We start from the raw sequence: 17547 nt of genomic DNA, 5'->3' as shown, positions 1-17547 counted from the left end.
GTTAAAGTATGTGAATGAGTGCCATTCTACCTACCATTATATATATATAACATATATATGTATGTGTTTTCTCTAATTAGTCCTTCATAATATAAAATGATATTTAAATTTAAAGAAACAATATCATTAAAACTTGGGGCCTACGTCTTTTAAAGCATGTTTAATTAGTGCAAATTAGATTAAACTTTTGAGTTATTTGGTCGGGGGTCAATGTTGGTGTCCTCAAACAACATAGTTAGCTCTACATAAAGTGGTCAATACACTGAATCCACAGAGGAAACAAGTTTTATGAATTTGATGATCTCATGAGTTGCACCACCCAACACAAAATTTGATGCATTTGGTTTCTTTTCTTTTTCATTTGTCTTTACTTCAGCCAAATAATGACTCTAGTCACATGGAGCAGGAGCGAAGTCACGACATATGTATATTTTATATTTTTTTTATTTATTTAAATTTATAAACAAATATATTTATTATTATTTATTTCATTAATGATATATATATATATATATATATATATATATATATAAAAACTTTGTTACTAATAGATGCATGGTTTATTTGTAATATTCTTTAATTTGAAAGTTTTTTAGTGGTATATTTTATATATGGTAATATAGTAATGCCTAATATTCTTTAATTTGAAAGTTTTTTAGTGGTATATTTTATATATGGTAATATAGTAATGCCATACAGCTGGGACACACGTGCAATTTAAATAATTAATCATTGAGTAATAGTGTAAGTAATTAATGCTTATATGATAATATAGGTGTTCTATTTTGCTGTGAGACTGTAACAAATTTAGTTATATAAATTGAATTCCTGTGGTAAAAATTGCATTCGCCCAAACCATGAAAAGTGAACTAATGACCATCTAAATCAGCGAAATAAAAACAATCCAAGTACTGATACTCATTTTGAAGAGCTGTAGTGAATTGATTAATGATTGTTTTTATTAGTTATTTATACCAAATACAAGCAACCGTAGGGGATACTCCCTTATTTATGACATAGTTGACCAATTAAAAACAAGAGTCTTTACAATTGTGTAAAAATCATTTTCCAAAACAGTCTAATTATGAAGTGTGGTTCCTTGACCATGTGATTTGGTCTAATCAAAACTCTGGAAGTTTTTATATAATCATTCTAAATACTTTGGCTAAATTAGCCCCAATTCATATTTTAAAGGCTCCGGCACGTGTTTTGCGACCAGATAAACACTCTTTTCCTATTCCTTCTTGTATTTTTGGGTGACATCCCCTAAAGTTTGAGTAAATTACAAATGAGTAAACCGTTCAACTTTTATTACCTCAACCTCTTCTAAATTTGTTCATGGGGAAATGTAAAATTGATATTTTATAAAATTTGGTCAATAAGTCTCTCCTTAAAAGAAAAAGACATCAGATATCTAAGGAGATCAAAATAATAAACTCAAAACCACGTTCCTATATGTAATTTGCCCAAACAACATGAGGGGAGTTCAACGTAGTTTACCCAAATACTTTAGCTTATTACGTCAATCTCCAAACCGAAGTACATATACCTCCTAATCTGATAGTTACTGGTCATCCAAACACGACCTTAATCCAAACACGACCTAAAACTCCTCGTGCTCCGAGCCTCCAACACAACAAGGGACAAAAGTCACAAAACAAACACACAGCAATATATATCTATATATATCTATATCTGAGGTCCACATATAAAATATACACTCGGGCAGGTTCGCCTTCCACCTATTCTCTCTCTTGTGGGGGTAGGAAAGGGGAAGCAGACAGCTAACCTGTTTCTCGTTTTTCTTCCTCACAGAACCCTCTCCAGATTTCGCCGCCTTTCTCTCTATCTCACATTCCTCATTCATCATTGGTTTTCCCGTTCTCTGGTCTACTTGCTTCGTGCTTTGCAAGAGTTCGAATCTATTCGTCAATTTTCTCAAATACCCAATTGCCAAAAATGGATTTCCTGAAGACCCATATGGCCCAAATCTAATATTTTGCTTCTGCAACCCTGTCAAAATGCTTGAAACCATGAAAAAGATGGGTTTTGGTATCCTTTGAACCCTAAAAAAAAGCTTTATTCACGAAGTGTGGAATAATGGGTCGAAGAGAAATGCAAGTTTTTGATAGAAAAAAAGATGGGGTTTTCTCTGGTTCTGAGATGGGGCTTCAATGGAGTCTTCAAGAGGGTTCCTTCCATCCCGGAGGCTTATTTGCAAGTGTTAATCAATTTGGCAGTATGGGTTTTGACATTTCGCCGAATTCACCAAATTCCAGAGACAACGATGATGCCCTGAAGCTACCTTTTACCGATTTGTATGTGAAGTATGTGTCCTCACCTGAGGGTCCTCGGATTGTTGGTATTCCAGAGATGGCTATGGAGGAAAGTAGTGTGAAGAAAAAGAGGGTTGGCCTTAAATTTAAGGTTAAGGTTAAGAATCCTTCATTGAGGAGATTGATAAGTGGTGCCATTGCTGGGGCGGTGTCGCGGACTACGGTTGCCCCATTGGAGACTATTAGGACACATCTGATGGTTGGTAGTAGTGGCCATTCTACTACTGAAGTGTTCAATAATATTATGAAGATTGATGGTTGGAAAGGATTGTTTAGAGGCAATTTGATTAATGTCCTCCGTGTTGCACCAAGCAAAGCTATAGAGGTGAAAGTTTAAATCTTGTGGTTTTAGTTTGCATTGGTTTATTTTGTTTGGTTTTGTTTTTGCCTAATCAGAATGTTGCAGTTGATTTACTACTTTGTATGATTATTAATTGTTGGTTTATGTGATTGAATTGACTCAAATTTGTTGGATTTGGATGTTGGTTCTTGCTTGGGAATCCAGAAATCATGACCCTTTTATTATTATTATTATTAGTTTTTATTTTTTATTTTTACGCATTGAGATAGCTAGGTTGAGAATCCAGTAGAACATTATGTTTGCTCATAACTCTTTTTTCTTTTTATTTATTAGCTTTTTTTTCAGTTCCATCTTCTTTAAGTAACTGTTATTTATTTGCTGGTTTAATTTTGTGTTCTGTTTCTCTAATTGATTGTTTTCGTAAGCTTGAGATTGTTGGTACTATTGAAACTGCTTTGATTGTTCCTTTTTATTTTTGTCAGTTGTTATGTTTTCACTACTTAAACCTGTGAGACTGACAGTTATTTAGGGAAAGTACCATGAATGCATTTTAAAAGTAATCTCCAACTATTTTTATGGAAGTTAAAATTATTAAGGAACTCAGAAAATTGTATATATTAACTATTTATTTTGGAAAAAAATGAAGTGAATAGTAAACTTAGTTCTAAGATAATAAATCAGGACCTTCTTATTTTTCTGTTTTTCTAGAGAGAGAAAGAGCATGACTCTTCTATTGTCTTTTTTTTTTGCACCAGGACTAAGGGACTTACCCACTTGAGCCAACCCCTTGGGGTTAATTTTTGTCTTCACCACACCATTAGGGCATTCATAATGTGGACCACTTCACTCTTCCTCACTTGTGCATATATTGATCATTGTCGTGTGTGGCCAAATCATCTCAAGATTTCCCAGTTTCATCTCTCCTCATGCAACATCTAAATCCTCACTGTTGATCTTGACACTTGAATTCCAACGATGCTCATTTTATAAACATATTCCTTTAGTACCTTGCACTCAGTCTCATAAAGCATGACCATATCTATTGTTGCTTTAAAACTAATCGTTTTGTTTCAAGTAGTGTAAGTTGGTTGCTTACTGCTTCATACAATCCCCTTTAGTTATATTTGCAACATCCTCTATAATGTTATCCTCCCAGTTTAAGGTCCTCCTTATATTTGTGCTTCTTGTGTTGTCTTTTCTGTGGCCAGTCCTAAGCCTGAGGAGAGGAATGTTGTGGTAGGCAGATGATCAATGCAGAAAATATAGTCACACTTTTTAAGCCTGAAAACTGAGAATTTGGTAAAAAACGGGAATCATACAGCTGGCTCACATTTCATTTGTTAAAATTTTTTTTCCCAGTATTTCCATTTTATTGAGAGATTTTAGTTTTTTATTGTTTATATATGTGTATATGCATATATTTATGTACATAAAAATGCAAGTACTATAACAGAGGAATAGTTATAATTATACGTGCTTGTTCTGTGTTGTCATATTTCTACCCTATAAGGCTCACAAACAAGTTACGTTTATATGGAAAGCTATAAGTTCATTTGATTTTTTTCTTTGCTTTGCGTTTTTAATTTTACAAGTTCTGTATGTTCAAATTTAGTATGTTTTCTATTAATAGCATTAAGTGACAACAGGTTTTTATACCTCATGGATGGTTATGGCATTTTTTGTTTTTTTTTTTTAAAAGCATATAGAAATTATTTGGTTTGAAGAAGTTGCATCATAGTTCCTTTTGAAATAGACTATGTTCTGAATTTCTTCTATATTTTATGTTTTACCAGCACTGCTACTTCCATGCCAATATGATAATGGAAATGGCATATCAATCTACTCTCTAGTAGGTAAATGGCCAATCCATCTTTGGTTTACTTCAACATTATTCATATCTTAGTTGAAAAAAATCATTTTTCCCCCCTCGTATCAAGATTTGCTGTTTACTTTGTTCAATCCCAGGCCAATAAGATGGTACCCAAATGACTCACCTTCAACTACATGTCTCCAAGGTCAGGGTATCAACTTTATAATCCACCATTAAAGCATATTGGTGTGCATGTATATATATATATATATATATGCACATTTTTCCTTGGAAAATTTCCTCATAATCTATATCTGTTTTAAAATAACAAAGCCATTATCCAGTGTTGATCCTAAAAAATCGAGTGTTCTGGGAGGGATAGATTAGGTATGTACCTAATTTTTGCCATTATTTGTACGATGTGGCTCTCCTCACTCTTGAACCTGCATTTTCCTGCTATGCAACTCAAACAACTGCATCAAACAATGGCAAAACTCATATACTTCCAAAAGGCATGACATACATTGCTTTACCTCGAGTAGCTGGTTTACTTTTCACCTTGTTTCTATATGGTTTGATGCTGTATTTAAACCTTTGATTATTCAGTTTCACCTGTTAATATGTTGCATAAAAGTTATGTTTCCTGTGATCTGAAATGGATGTTTTCGTTGGGCTCAGGGTGCCAAGGTGGATTTATCAGTTTTGCATATAATTCAATTCATCTCTCTCTCTCCAATATTTTTTCTCTCTTTTCATTTACAATATTCTGCTACTTGACGTTTTGCAAGTTGTAGGAGTTTGCATTATGAACTCTATAACTGGGCTTTGTTGCAACCAAAGTAGTTTTGGCTCAAGACTTCTGGTCTTCTTTGATCATTATTTGGATTAATCTTGCCCATGTCAAATTTTGTCTACGTGCCACTCAATACGAAGTGTACTATACATCTCTTCCTTATAAGTATAATTGCATTATACTTCTTGTTTGGTTGAGTCTAAATCAGAATAAAAGTAAGCTCGGAATTCCACCTTTACTCATCTAGCAGATAGATATTTTAGAACGGTTATAATCATAGAGTGCATGTCACTTAAATCTTCACTGAAATTCAATTATTTTGCTCTCTGCAGCTATTTGCTTATGATACAGTCAACAAGAACTTGTCACCAAAACCTGGGGAGCCGCCCAGAATCCCTATCCCTGCCTCGCTGGTTGCAGGGGCTTGTGCTGGAGTTAGCTCCACTCTGGTTACATATCCACTTGAATTAGTCAAGACTCGTCTAACCATACAGGTAAATCCGATTCTTTCTGACTATGTGGTTCATTCAACATATCTACTCAAGAGTTCAGTCATGAATCTACCATTTTATCATTTATCTCTATTTGGCTGGTTTTGTTGGATATGCAGAGGGATGTTTACAATGGTCTATTAGATGCATTCATAAAAATATTGCAAGAGGGGGGACCTGGGGAGCTCTACAGAGGTCTAACCCCTAGTCTTATCGGAGTAGTTCCATATGCTGCTACCAATTACTTCGCTTATGACACACTACGAAAAGCCTACCGGAAAATTTTCAAGCAAGAAAAAATTGGCAACATTGAGACCTTATTGATTGGTTCTGCAGCTGGTGCCATCTCAAGTAGTGCAACTTTCCCGCTAGAGGTGGCCCGCAAACACATGCAGGTAGGGGCTATTAGTGGAAGACAAGTGTACAAGAACGTGTTTCACGCTCTCTCAAGCATACTTGAACAGGAAGGAATTCAGGGTTTGTATAAAGGGCTTGGTCCCAGCTGCATGAAGTTGGTGCCTGCTGCCGGGATTTCATTCATGTGCTATGAAGCGTGCAAGAGGATATTGGTAGAGAATGAGGAAGATGCGTAGAAGAAACTAAGTAGAAGAAACTAAGTTCTTAATGTGCACCTTTGAGCATTGATGGACGATAGATAGGTTACAATTTTATTTACTCCTAATTTATGTTGGTTTTTTTCCTACATTTTTGGGGCTTAAGATTCATTTTTGTTCTTTTTTCTTTTGTGTTGAAATATAACAGATCGGGTTTCAGTTTTAAGGAGAGTTCATGAGGTTAGAATTGTTATGTCTTCAAAAATTATTCAATAAGTAACTTTTGCTTTTCCTTTTCTTGGGTTGAGGATTGATGGATTTAATGGGAGTTTTTCCCTCGCTCTACAGCTTCAATGTCAATGCACTGTACTATGTTATTCTCTTGAACCATTTTGAAAGTTTTTGGGAGGAGACAACTATCACAATGTCTGAGACTTGAAGCAATTGTTTTCACTTTGATGGTAAGTGTCATCAACCAATTTCCTTTATCACTAGTAGTCTGCTTTGTAAGAATACTCACTGCAGCCGTTATAACTTGAACACGCACTCTACCTTCAATCTCCAAAGTCAGTGGGAAGATACAGGAGGGAAACTGCAGAAACAAAACAAGATTTAGCAGTTATGTACTAACATTTGGAGGCTCAAGGAAACTGTATCTTGTTCAGAAGTTGGATATGAGATATTGGAGAAAACCAAACAAATTGTACAAGACTAGCACTAATTTGTTTAGTATCCTCCAATTCTCACATACGACTTGAACATGAGGTAACATGCACTAAATTTTCCATCAGTCCAGGAGTCGTAGATGAGATATTGGAGGAAACTAAACAAATTGCACCAAAATTTAGTACTAAATTGTTTAGCATCCTCCAATTCTCACATATTACTTGAACACCATCAAATCGTCAATCAATTGTTCAGAAGTTGGAGATGAGATATGGGAGGAAACTAAACAAATTGCACCAAAATTTATTACCAACTTGTTTAGAGTCCTCCTATTCTCACATACAACTTGAACACAAATAAATGAACACCATTAAATCATCAATTAGTTTTGAAGTCGGACATAAGATATTGGAGGAAGTTAAACAAATTGATTAATGACATCAATTTGTTTAGTTTCCTCCAATTCTCACATACAACTTGAACAACCACAATGGTAAAAAAAGCTTCAAAAAGATGGGAGAGCCTCGAGGGATTGAGCTTCCTCCAAGTCTCATTTATTACCTTTACTACATTTCTGGCTTCTTTTGCATTTAGGCTTCACTATATATATAGGTTTTGTTACCAAGAGCACAAATTTGATGCTATTACACTGTTACTGTAGTACACACGAACACACACACACACGCACTCTCTCTCTCTCTCTCTCTCCCTCCCTCCCTCCCTCCCTCCCTTAAAATAGCACAGGTCTCATGCTATTAATCTCTCTCTCTCTCCACAGGCACATTCGCAAGATAGGACACTCATGCCATTAAAACAGTTACTGTACTCTCTATCTCTCCATATACATTCACAAGGTGGGACAAATCTCACGCTATTAAACTGTTACTGTACTCTCTGCCTCTCCATATGCATTCACAAGGTGGGTCAAATCTCATGCTATTAAACTGTTACTGATTTACTGTTGTACTCTCTCTTCTCACACACACAAGTTTGAACTCCCATCAAAATAACTTTCTGTCCAAGATCATTTGATGCAAGTTTACCACGTTATCCCAATATTATTATTGTAAAATTTCGAAATTACAAAATTAATTACCCCTTTAAACTTTAGAATGTATATGTAACAGAATTTGTACTAAGACAATGTATATGAAACTTTCAAGCACTCGAGAGAAACCTAGATGGAGCATGTGCTTATCCCTTACTGTACAATAAACGTTGGTTTAAATTTCTTTAACATTAGCATAATTTATTTTTCTTTTTTCAATATAAGTCGGCTCGAAGCTATAGGGGCTTTTATTATGATTGCATGATCAAACTGGGAAGGCTTTTTTTTTTTTTTTTTTTTTTGTTTACGAGGCAAACAAGATACATTTTACATGGGGCATACCCCAGGTCTATACAAATAACATCAGTGAATCCCCCATTTCCACCATTCCTGTAGCAAAGGAATAGCATCTATAGACAGAACCATGTGAGCAACCAAAAAAACCGGTGGGTATAAGTACCGAACTAAGGCTTGAATACAGAATCTAGTAATCATCATTCCTTTTGTAGCCATTGATCATCAGGAATGGCTATAGTTGTTTGAATGTATAGATTCTCTGGTTTCTTTCGTTCCACGACACATAAACATTAGCTTCTGGAGGGAGTTTTGCAGCAGTAATATTTCCGAAATGCTTGGCAATAGAAGCCTTGTTCCATGTACAAATCGAGATCTTTAACTTCAATTCCACTCTCATTTTTAGGCAAGCAAATATCATTACAAGATATTTTAGCACTACCAGTAGCTAAAAAAGTGCATTTCCAAAAGGATTTCCTCTAAAATCTGTTCAATATCCTTTTGGGAAGGATGTACACTGAACTCCAGTAGACCTGAACAGCAAATAAAACTGAGCATTAAAGTATTTTTTGTACTTGTGTTGCTAGAGGCAACGACTCTGATTCTGATGTTGTGGAAGAGATCCATTACTTGACGGAATGGAGAACAGAGAGCCGAGGGATTGAAAATTTCAGAGAAAATTTTGAGTGAAATAGAAAGTTATGAGAGAAGATAATAAGAAAGGAATGGTAGGTAGCTCAAATTAGGGATAGTTTGTCCTTTCACTAGTAGAAAGCTTTTACTAACAGATTAAACAACAGCTAATCTATAGAGGCAATTTATGTTGCTTTTCTTTTCTTTTCTTTTCTTTTTTTCAACTTTTGGTTTTCCTTTTCTTGGGTTGAAGAATGATGGGATTTCATTTTAAGGCTTAAAAACTAGTTGAGGAGGCTGTTCCATACTTCCATGGAATTTTTTCCCCTCAACTATAGAGCTTCAATGTCATCGTCACTGTACATTTGGAAAGGTTTGGGAGATCCACCATCACAACTGGTATATGAGACTTAAAGCAACTGTTTTCACTTTGCTGGTATGATTTCTTCAGTCATCAACCAATTTCCTGTCTCATAGTAGTCTGCTTCAAAAGATACGCCCATCATAAATTGAACACATACTATACCTTCAATCTTCAAAGTCAGTGGCAAAATTCAGGAGGAAAGTGTAGGAAAAAAAAAAAAAAAAAAAAAAAAAAAAAAAAAAAAAAAAAAAAACACAAGATTTAGCAGTGATGTGTTTGGTGTCCACTTCTCACATTGGGCTAGAAGAAAACGTATATAGTCGGATATGAGGTATTGGAGGAAACTAAACAAATTGTGCAAGATTAGCACTGATTTGTTTAGTATCCTCCAATTCTCACATACGACTTGTACATTGCACTTACTATACTATCACTCCAGACTTGTACATGGCAGTCATGCACTAAATCTTCCATCAGTTCAGGAGTTGTAGATGAGATATTAGAGGAAACTAAAAAAATTGCACCAAAATTTAGCACGGACTTGTTTAGCTTCCTCCAATTCTCACATACAACTTGAACACCATCAAATCATCAATCGATTCATAGGTCAAAAGTTGGAGATGAGATATTGAAGGAAACCAAACAAATTGCACCAAAATTTACTACAAACTTGTTTAGTGTCCTCCAATTCTCACATACAACTTGAACACCACTAAATCATCAGTCAATTTAAAGTTCAGAAGTTGGAGATGAGATATTGGAGGAAACTAAACAAAATGCACCAAAATTTAGTAGAGACTTGTTTAGCGTCCTCCAATTCTCACATACAACTTGAACAGCATTAAATTTTGTTGATCAGTTCAGAAGTCGGAGATGAGATATTGGAGGAAATTAAACAAACTGATTAATGATACCAACTTGTTTTGTTTCCTCCAATTCTCATATACAACATGAACAAGCACTATGCTAAAAAAAACTCTCATTTATTACCTCTGCTACATTTCTTGTTCTTTTGCATTTAGTCTTGACTATATATATATATAGGCTGAGTTACATACTAGTCACACACATTCACAAGAAAGCACAAATATCATGCTATTTATCTCTCTCTTTCCATACACATTTACAAGATAGGACAAACTCATGCTGTTAAACTGTTACTGTACTCTCTCACTTCATACACATTCACAGGGCGGCACAAATCTCATGCTCTTTAACAGTTACTTACTGTAGTAGTTCCTCTTCTCACACACATGCATTTGAACTCTGATCAAAATTAACTTTCAATCATAGCCCTTACATCTTCAATAGTTTGATGCAAGTTTACCAGCTTATCCCAATACTTTTATAATCACATACACGTGAAAAGATGATATAATTTTAATTTTTGAAATTACAAAACTAATTACCACCATAAACTTTTAACTATAATATATATATATATATATATATATATATATATATATCTGTATGTATGTATATGTAACAAAGACATGTTATGTGAAAGTGAGTCTCTGACCCTGACCCTATCTTTTATGCAAGCACTTGAGAGGATCAAGTATGTGCTCATCCCTTAATGTACAATAAATCTTTGTTTAAATTTCTCTTTAACATTAGCATAATTTTTTTTTTTTAAATACAACTCTATTAGGCTCAAAGCTATAGGGGTTTTTATCGCGATTGCATGATCAACTTGGGAAGGCTTTTTTTATGGTAAGCAAGGTGAGATTTTCATTAACAAGCCACAAGGCAAACAAAATACATTTTGCATACCCATGGTCTATACAAATAACATCAGTGAACCCCCATTTCCACCATTCCTGTAAAAAAAAAAAATGAAATAGAGAAGAACAAATCACCATGGACATAGTTGCTGTTAGCAACTGTCCAAAACATCGATCCTATCCAACAGTAAAGTTATAATCTGAAAAAAGTGAGGGCATGAGTACTGAACTAAGGCTTGAATACAGAATCTGGTAATTTCCAATTTTCCTTTTACTAACAGATTAAAGTACAGCAAATCTCTAGAGGAAATTTATGTTGCTTTCTTTTCCAATTTTTTGCCCAATTTTTTTTGGTTTAAGATTCATTTTTGTTATTTTTCTTGTGTTGAAATCTTATAGTTCGGGTTTCAGTTTGAAGGAGAGTTTACAAGTTTAGAATTTTTATGCCTTCAAGAGTTATTTAATAAGTAACTTCTGGTTTCCCTTTTCTTGGATTGAAGAATGATGGGATTTCATGTTGAGGCTTAAGAGCTAGTTGAGGAGGCTGCTCCATGGGAAATTTTCCCTCAACTCTACAGCTTTAATTTCATTGTCACTGTACTATGTTATTCTCTTGAACCATTTTGAAAGTTTTGGAAGGAGATCCACCATCACAACTGGTGTCTGAGACTTAAAGCAATTGTTTCACTTTGATGGTAAGACTTCATCTGTCATCATCCAATTTCCTGTATCACTTTGTAGTCTGCTTCGTTAGAATACACATTTCAGCCATTATATATAACTTGAACACGCACTATACCTTCAAACTTCAAAGTCAGTGGCGAGTTTCAAGAAGAAACTTGAGAAACAAAACAAGATTTAGCAGTGATGTGTTTAGCATGCACTTATCACATTCGGCTTGAAGAAACTTATCTTGTTCATAAGTCAGATGTAAGGTATTGGAGGACACTAAACAAATTCTACACAAAACAAGATTTAGCAGTGATGTGTTTAGCATGCACTTATCACATTCGGCTTGAAGAAACTTATCTTGTTCATAAGTCAGATGTAAGGTATTGGAGGACACTAAACAAATTCTACAAGATTACCACTGATTTGTTTAGTATCGTCCAATTCTCACATATGACTTGAACATGCACTAAATCTTCTATCAGTTCAGGATTTGCAGATGAGATGTTGGAGGAAAATAAGCAAATTGCACCAATATTTAGTACCAACTTGTTTAGCATCCTCCAATTCTCACATACGACTTGAACACCAACAAACCATCAATCAATTCAGAGTTCAGAAGATGGATATGAGATATTAGAGGAAACCAAACAAATTGCACCAAAATTTAGCATGGACTTGTTTAGCATCCTCCAATTCTCATATACAACTTGAACATCATTAAATCATCGATCAGTCAGAAGTTGGAGATGAGATATTGGAGGAAATTAAACAAATTGCTTAATGACACCAATTTGTTTAGTTTTCTCCAATTCTCACATACAACGTGAACAAGCACTAAAAAGATTGGATAGCCTATATATATATTTAGGCTTCACTATATATATAGGCTTTGTTACCAAGTGGTCACACACATTCACAAGAAAGCACAAATCTAATGCTATTAGACTGTTACTGTAGCGCACGCACACACTCTCTCTCTCTCTCTCCATACTCATTCACAAGATAGGACAAACTCATGCCATTAAACTGTTACTGTACTCTCTCTGTCCATGCACATCTCACGCATACATGTGAAGTCTCGTCAAAATAACTTTCTGTCAAAAGTTATTAACCCTAACATCTCCAATCCTTTGATGCAAGTTTATCTCATTATCCAGTATTATAATCATATAAATGTGAAAAGATGATATTATTGTAATATGTTGAAATTTCAAATATATAAATGTATAGATGTAACAGGAATTGTACAAAGACATGTTATATGAAAGTGGATCTCTGACCATATCTCTTATACAAGCACTCGATAGAAACCTAGATTGAGCATGTTCTTATCCCTTAATGTACAATAAATCTTGGTTTAAATTTCTGTTTAACATTAGCATAATTTCTTTTTCTTTTTTAATATAACTCTGTTAGGCTCAAAGCTATAGGGCTTTTGATCAGGATTGCATGATCAAATTGGGAAGGCTTTTTTTTGGTAAACAAGGTGAGATTTCCATTAACAAGCCACAAGGCAAACAAGATACATTTTTCATAGGGCATACCCCAGGTCTATACAAATAACATCAGTGAGCCCCAATTTCCACCATTCCTGTAGCAAAGGAATAGCATCTATTGACAGAACCATGTGAGCATCCAAAAACACCCAAGGGTATAAGTACTGAACTAGGCTTGAATACAGAATCTGGTAATCTTCATTCCTTTTGTATCCATTGATCATCATGAGACTTTTTGAAACCTTCCATAGACCACAATTTGGCCCTCACCAGAGATTATATTTCTCTCTTTGGATGGTGACAGCATCTCTACAGTTGTTTGAAAGTCTAGATTCTCTGGTTTCTTTCATTCCACGACCCTTAAACATTAGCTTCCGGAAGGAATTTTGCAGCAGTAATATTTCCAAAATGTTTGGCAATAGCAGCCTTGTTCCATGTACATTTTGAGATCTTAGCACCATCAGTAGCTACAAAAATGCCTTTCCAAAAGAATTTCTTCTAAAATCTGTTCAATATCCTTCATGATCCTTTTGGGAAGGGTGCACAATGAACTCCGGTAGACCTGAATAGCAAATAAAACTGAGTTTGGGAGTTGCAGCCTACCATACAAACAAAGGATTACCAATTGGTAGTCCATGATTGCACCAGGTCTTGACATTGGTGAGCTTTTATCCTAGATGAGACCAAAGGCACACCAAGATATTTTATTAGAAGAGAACCTTCTTTGAAATCAGTGGATTGAAGGATGATGGTTATGTGTTGCTCTGAAACTCCAGAGCATTTGGAGTCAAACCAGCCCAAGAACTGAAAAGGTTTGGGAAGACTTTTCCACAATTTGGCACAATTTAAGTAATTTCACTATGTCGATGTTCTGTATTCAAGAAACAAAGGGTTCATGTGGCTTACAAATTTTCTCTATTTTTGGCATAAACTACCAGAGGTTTCTATGTAGAAATGTGCCTGTGGCATGCTGAACACTGTTCATAAGTGAGGGTTTGAAGAATTGGTGAAATGGGTTTTGTGGTTTTAGGTGAAAGAATTAGATAGATTTTCTCTTTTATGCAATATCCGTCTGTGATTAGCGAGAAGTTGATGTGAGGTTTGTCCATGAACTCCACAGTACTTGCCTAGCATTATTGGGAGCATCCGTTTGGTCTGGGGTTAATCAATCAGTAATAACATGTCATTGACATTTCAGGAGCATTAAAGTATTTTTTGTACTTGTGTCTCTAGAGGCAATGGCTCTGATGTTGTGGAAGAGATCCATTCCTTGATGAAATGGAGAACAAGAGCAGAGAGAGAGAAAATTTCAGAGAAATTTTTGAGAGAATTAGAAAGTTATGAGAGAAGATGATAAGAAAGGAATGGTAGCACAAATTAGTCATTCAATAGGGATAGTTTGTCCTTTCACTAGTAGAAAGCTTTTACCAACAGATTAAACAACAGCTAATCTCTAAAGGTTTATCAGTAATGTGTTTAGTGTCTGCTTGTCACATTCGGCTAGAAGAAACTGTATATAGTCGGATATGAGGTATTGGAGGAAACTAAACAAATTGTACAAGATTAGCACTGATTTGTTTAGTATCCTCCAATTCTCACATACGACTTGTACATGCACTTACTATTCTATCACTTCAGATTTGTACAGGCAGTCATGCACTAAATCTTCCATCAGTTCAGGAGTTGTAGATAAGATATTGGAGGAAACTAAATAAATTGCTCCAAAATTTAGCACCAAATTGTTTGGCATCTTCCAATTCTCACATACAACTTAAAAACCATCAAAACATCAATCAATTCAAAGTTTAGAAGTTGGAGATGAGATATTGGAGGAAACCAAACAAATTGCACCAAAATTTAGTACAGAGTTGTTTAGCATCCACCAATTCTCACATACAACTTAAACACCATCAAATCATCAATCAATTCAAAGTTCAAAAGTTGGAGATGAGATATTGGAGGAAACCAAACAAATTGCACCAAAATTTAGTACAAACTTGTTTAGCGTCCTCCAATTCTCACATACAACTTGAACACCATTAAATCATCAATCAATTCAAAGTTCAGAAGTTGGAGATGAGATATTGGAGGAAACCAAACAAGATGCACCAAAATTTAGTATAGACTTGTTTAGCGTCCTCCAATTCTCACATACTTCTTGAACACCATTAAATTGTGTCAATCAGTTCAGAAGTCAGAGATGAGATATTGGAGGAAATTAAACAAACTGATTAATGATACCAATTTGTTTAGTTTCTTCCAATTCTCATATACGACATGAACAAACACTTATGTTGAAAAACTCTCATTTGTTACCTCTACTACATTCCTTGCTTCTTTTCATCTTTTGCATTTAGGCCTCACCAAATATATAAGCTTTGTTACGGACTGGTCACACACATTCACAAGAAAACACAAATGTCATGCTATTAATCTCTCTCTTTCCATACACATTCACAAGATAGGACAAACTCCTGCTGTTAAACTGTTTTGTACTCTCTCACTCCATACACATTCACAGGGTGGCACAAATCTCATGCTCTTAAACTGTTAGTGACTTACTGTAGTACTCACTGTACTCTCTCTTCTCACACACATACATTTGAACTCTCATCAAAATAAGTTTCAATCATAGTTAGTAACACTTACATCTCCAATCTTTTGATGCAAGTTTACCAGATTATCCCAATGCTGTTATAATCACATAAACTTGAAAAGATGATATTATTGTAATATTTTGAAATTACAAAACTAATTAGCACCAAAAACTTTCAAATACATACATACATACATATATATATATATATATATATATATATATATATATATGTATGTATGTATATGTAACAGGATTTGTACAAAGACATGTTATGTGAAAGTGAGTTGACCCTATCTTGTATACAAGCACTTGATAGAAACCTAGATCGAGTATGTACTTACCTCTTATTGTACAATATATCTTGGTTTAAATTTCTCTTTAACATTAGCATATTTATTTTTCTTTTTTTAATATAACTCTATTAGGCTGAAAGGTATAGGGATTTTTGTAACGATTGCATGATCAAATTGGGAAGGCCTTTTTCATAAGCAATGTGAGATTTCCATTAACAAGCCACAAGAGAAACAAAATATATTTTACATGGGGCATACCCCTGGTCTATACAATTAACATCAGTGAACCCCCATTACTACCATTTTTGTAACAAAGGAATAAAGAAGAACAAATCAGCAGACATGTATAGTTTCTGTTAGCAACTGTCCTTAAACATCCTATCCAACAGTAATAAACCTCCTGAACAATAAATATCTGAAGGGAGAGAAAACAGATATATCAGCAACATCTAGAGACCGAACCATGTGCGCATCCAAAAATCAACTGGAGGGTATAAGTACTGAACTTGGGCTTGAATACAGAATCCGGTAATTTCCAATATTCCTTTTGTAACCATTGATCAACTAGAGACTTTTCGAAACTTTCCATAAGACCACAATTTGGCTCTCACCAGAGATATTATCTCTCTTTGGATGGTGACAGCATCTCTATATTAATTTGTTTGAGAGTGGTTCTCAAATTTCTCTCTGCAAAAAAGCCAACTCGATCAGGTTTTGAGTAAGGCCAAATTTTTTGGAGCCTATCCCGAGTATAAAGTGCTTGTTTGGCTTCTATCCATAGAAACAAAGAATTTCTAGGAATGATTCTTCACTCTAAGAATTTTCTTGCAGCACCAAGACCATTCACCTCTTAGCTGACAATTCCAAATGTGCGCTTTGATTCCTTAGAATATTCAATTTAATCCATCTGTCATCCCAGAGAGAGGAGGAATCAGAGGATTGAGTACACGGCTGCCAGAAATGCTTGGCAATGGCAGCCTTGTTCCATGTACAGATCTAGATCTTCAACTCCAATACCAACCTCATTTTTAGTCAATAAATTTTCATTCCAAGATATTTTAGCACTGTCAGTAGACCTGAATAGCAAATAAAACTGAGTTTAGGAGTTGCAGCCTACCATACCAGCAAATGATAACCAATTGGTAGTCCATGATTGCACCCTTTTGTTAATTTTCTCCACCAGTTCTTGACATAAATTGGTGAGTTTTTATCCTAGATGAGACCAATGGAACACCAAGATATTTTATTGGAAGAGAAACTTCTTTGAAATCTGTGGATTGAAGGATGGTAGTTCTGTGTTGTTCTGAAACTCCAGAAGAAAGGATTACCAACTTCTGAGCATTTGGAGACAAACCAGCCCAAAAACTGAAAAGGTTTGGGAAGGCATTTCCACAATCTAAGCAATTTCACTATGTCGATCTTTTGGTTTAAGCTTCATTTTTGTTCTTTTTCTTTTGTGTTGAAATATAGCAG

General features: G+C 34.9%; 1 protein-coding gene across 1 annotated transcript; it reads left to right on the top strand.

Moving 5' to 3' along the window:
* Positions 1-1709: 1709 nt before the first annotated feature.
* LOC132304462 (adenine nucleotide transporter BT1, chloroplastic/mitochondrial-like) lies at positions 1710-6578 on the top strand. The gene is made up of 3 exons (XM_059802144.1): positions 1710-2661; positions 5573-5734; positions 5851-6578. The coding sequence occupies exons 1-3, from the start codon at positions 2101-2103 to the stop codon at positions 6322-6324; spliced, it is 1197 nt and encodes a 398-aa protein (XP_059658127.1). The 5' UTR covers positions 1710-2100; the 3' UTR covers positions 6325-6578.
* The last annotated feature ends 10969 nt before the right edge of the window (positions 6579-17547 follow it).

This window comes from Cornus florida, unplaced genomic scaffold, assembly GCF_030987335.1.
Source record: "Cornus florida cultivar Cherokee Brave unplaced genomic scaffold, ASM3098733v1 CherokeeBrave_3.0.0_Hap2_Chr04, whole genome shotgun sequence".
Lineage (NCBI taxonomy): Eukaryota > Viridiplantae > Streptophyta > Magnoliopsida > Cornales > Cornaceae > Cornus > Cornus florida.
The sequence above is the reverse complement of the archived record's forward strand: the minus strand, read 5'-3'. Positions and strand labels throughout refer to the sequence as shown.

Excerpts from the sequence above, each read along its gene's own strand:
- LOC132304462 (XM_059802144.1), top strand. The coding sequence starts at position 2,101 with ATGGGTCGAAGAGAAATGCAAGTTTTTGATAGAAAAAAAGATGGGGTT. Across the intron at positions 2,662-5,572 it reads CACCAAGCAAAGCTATAGAG|CTATTTGCTTATGATACAGT; the intron begins GTGAAAGTTTAA and ends TGCTCTCTGCAG. Across the intron at positions 5,735-5,850 it reads AGACTCGTCTAACCATACAG|AGGGATGTTTACAATGGTCT; the intron begins GTAAATCCGATT and ends TTGGATATGCAG.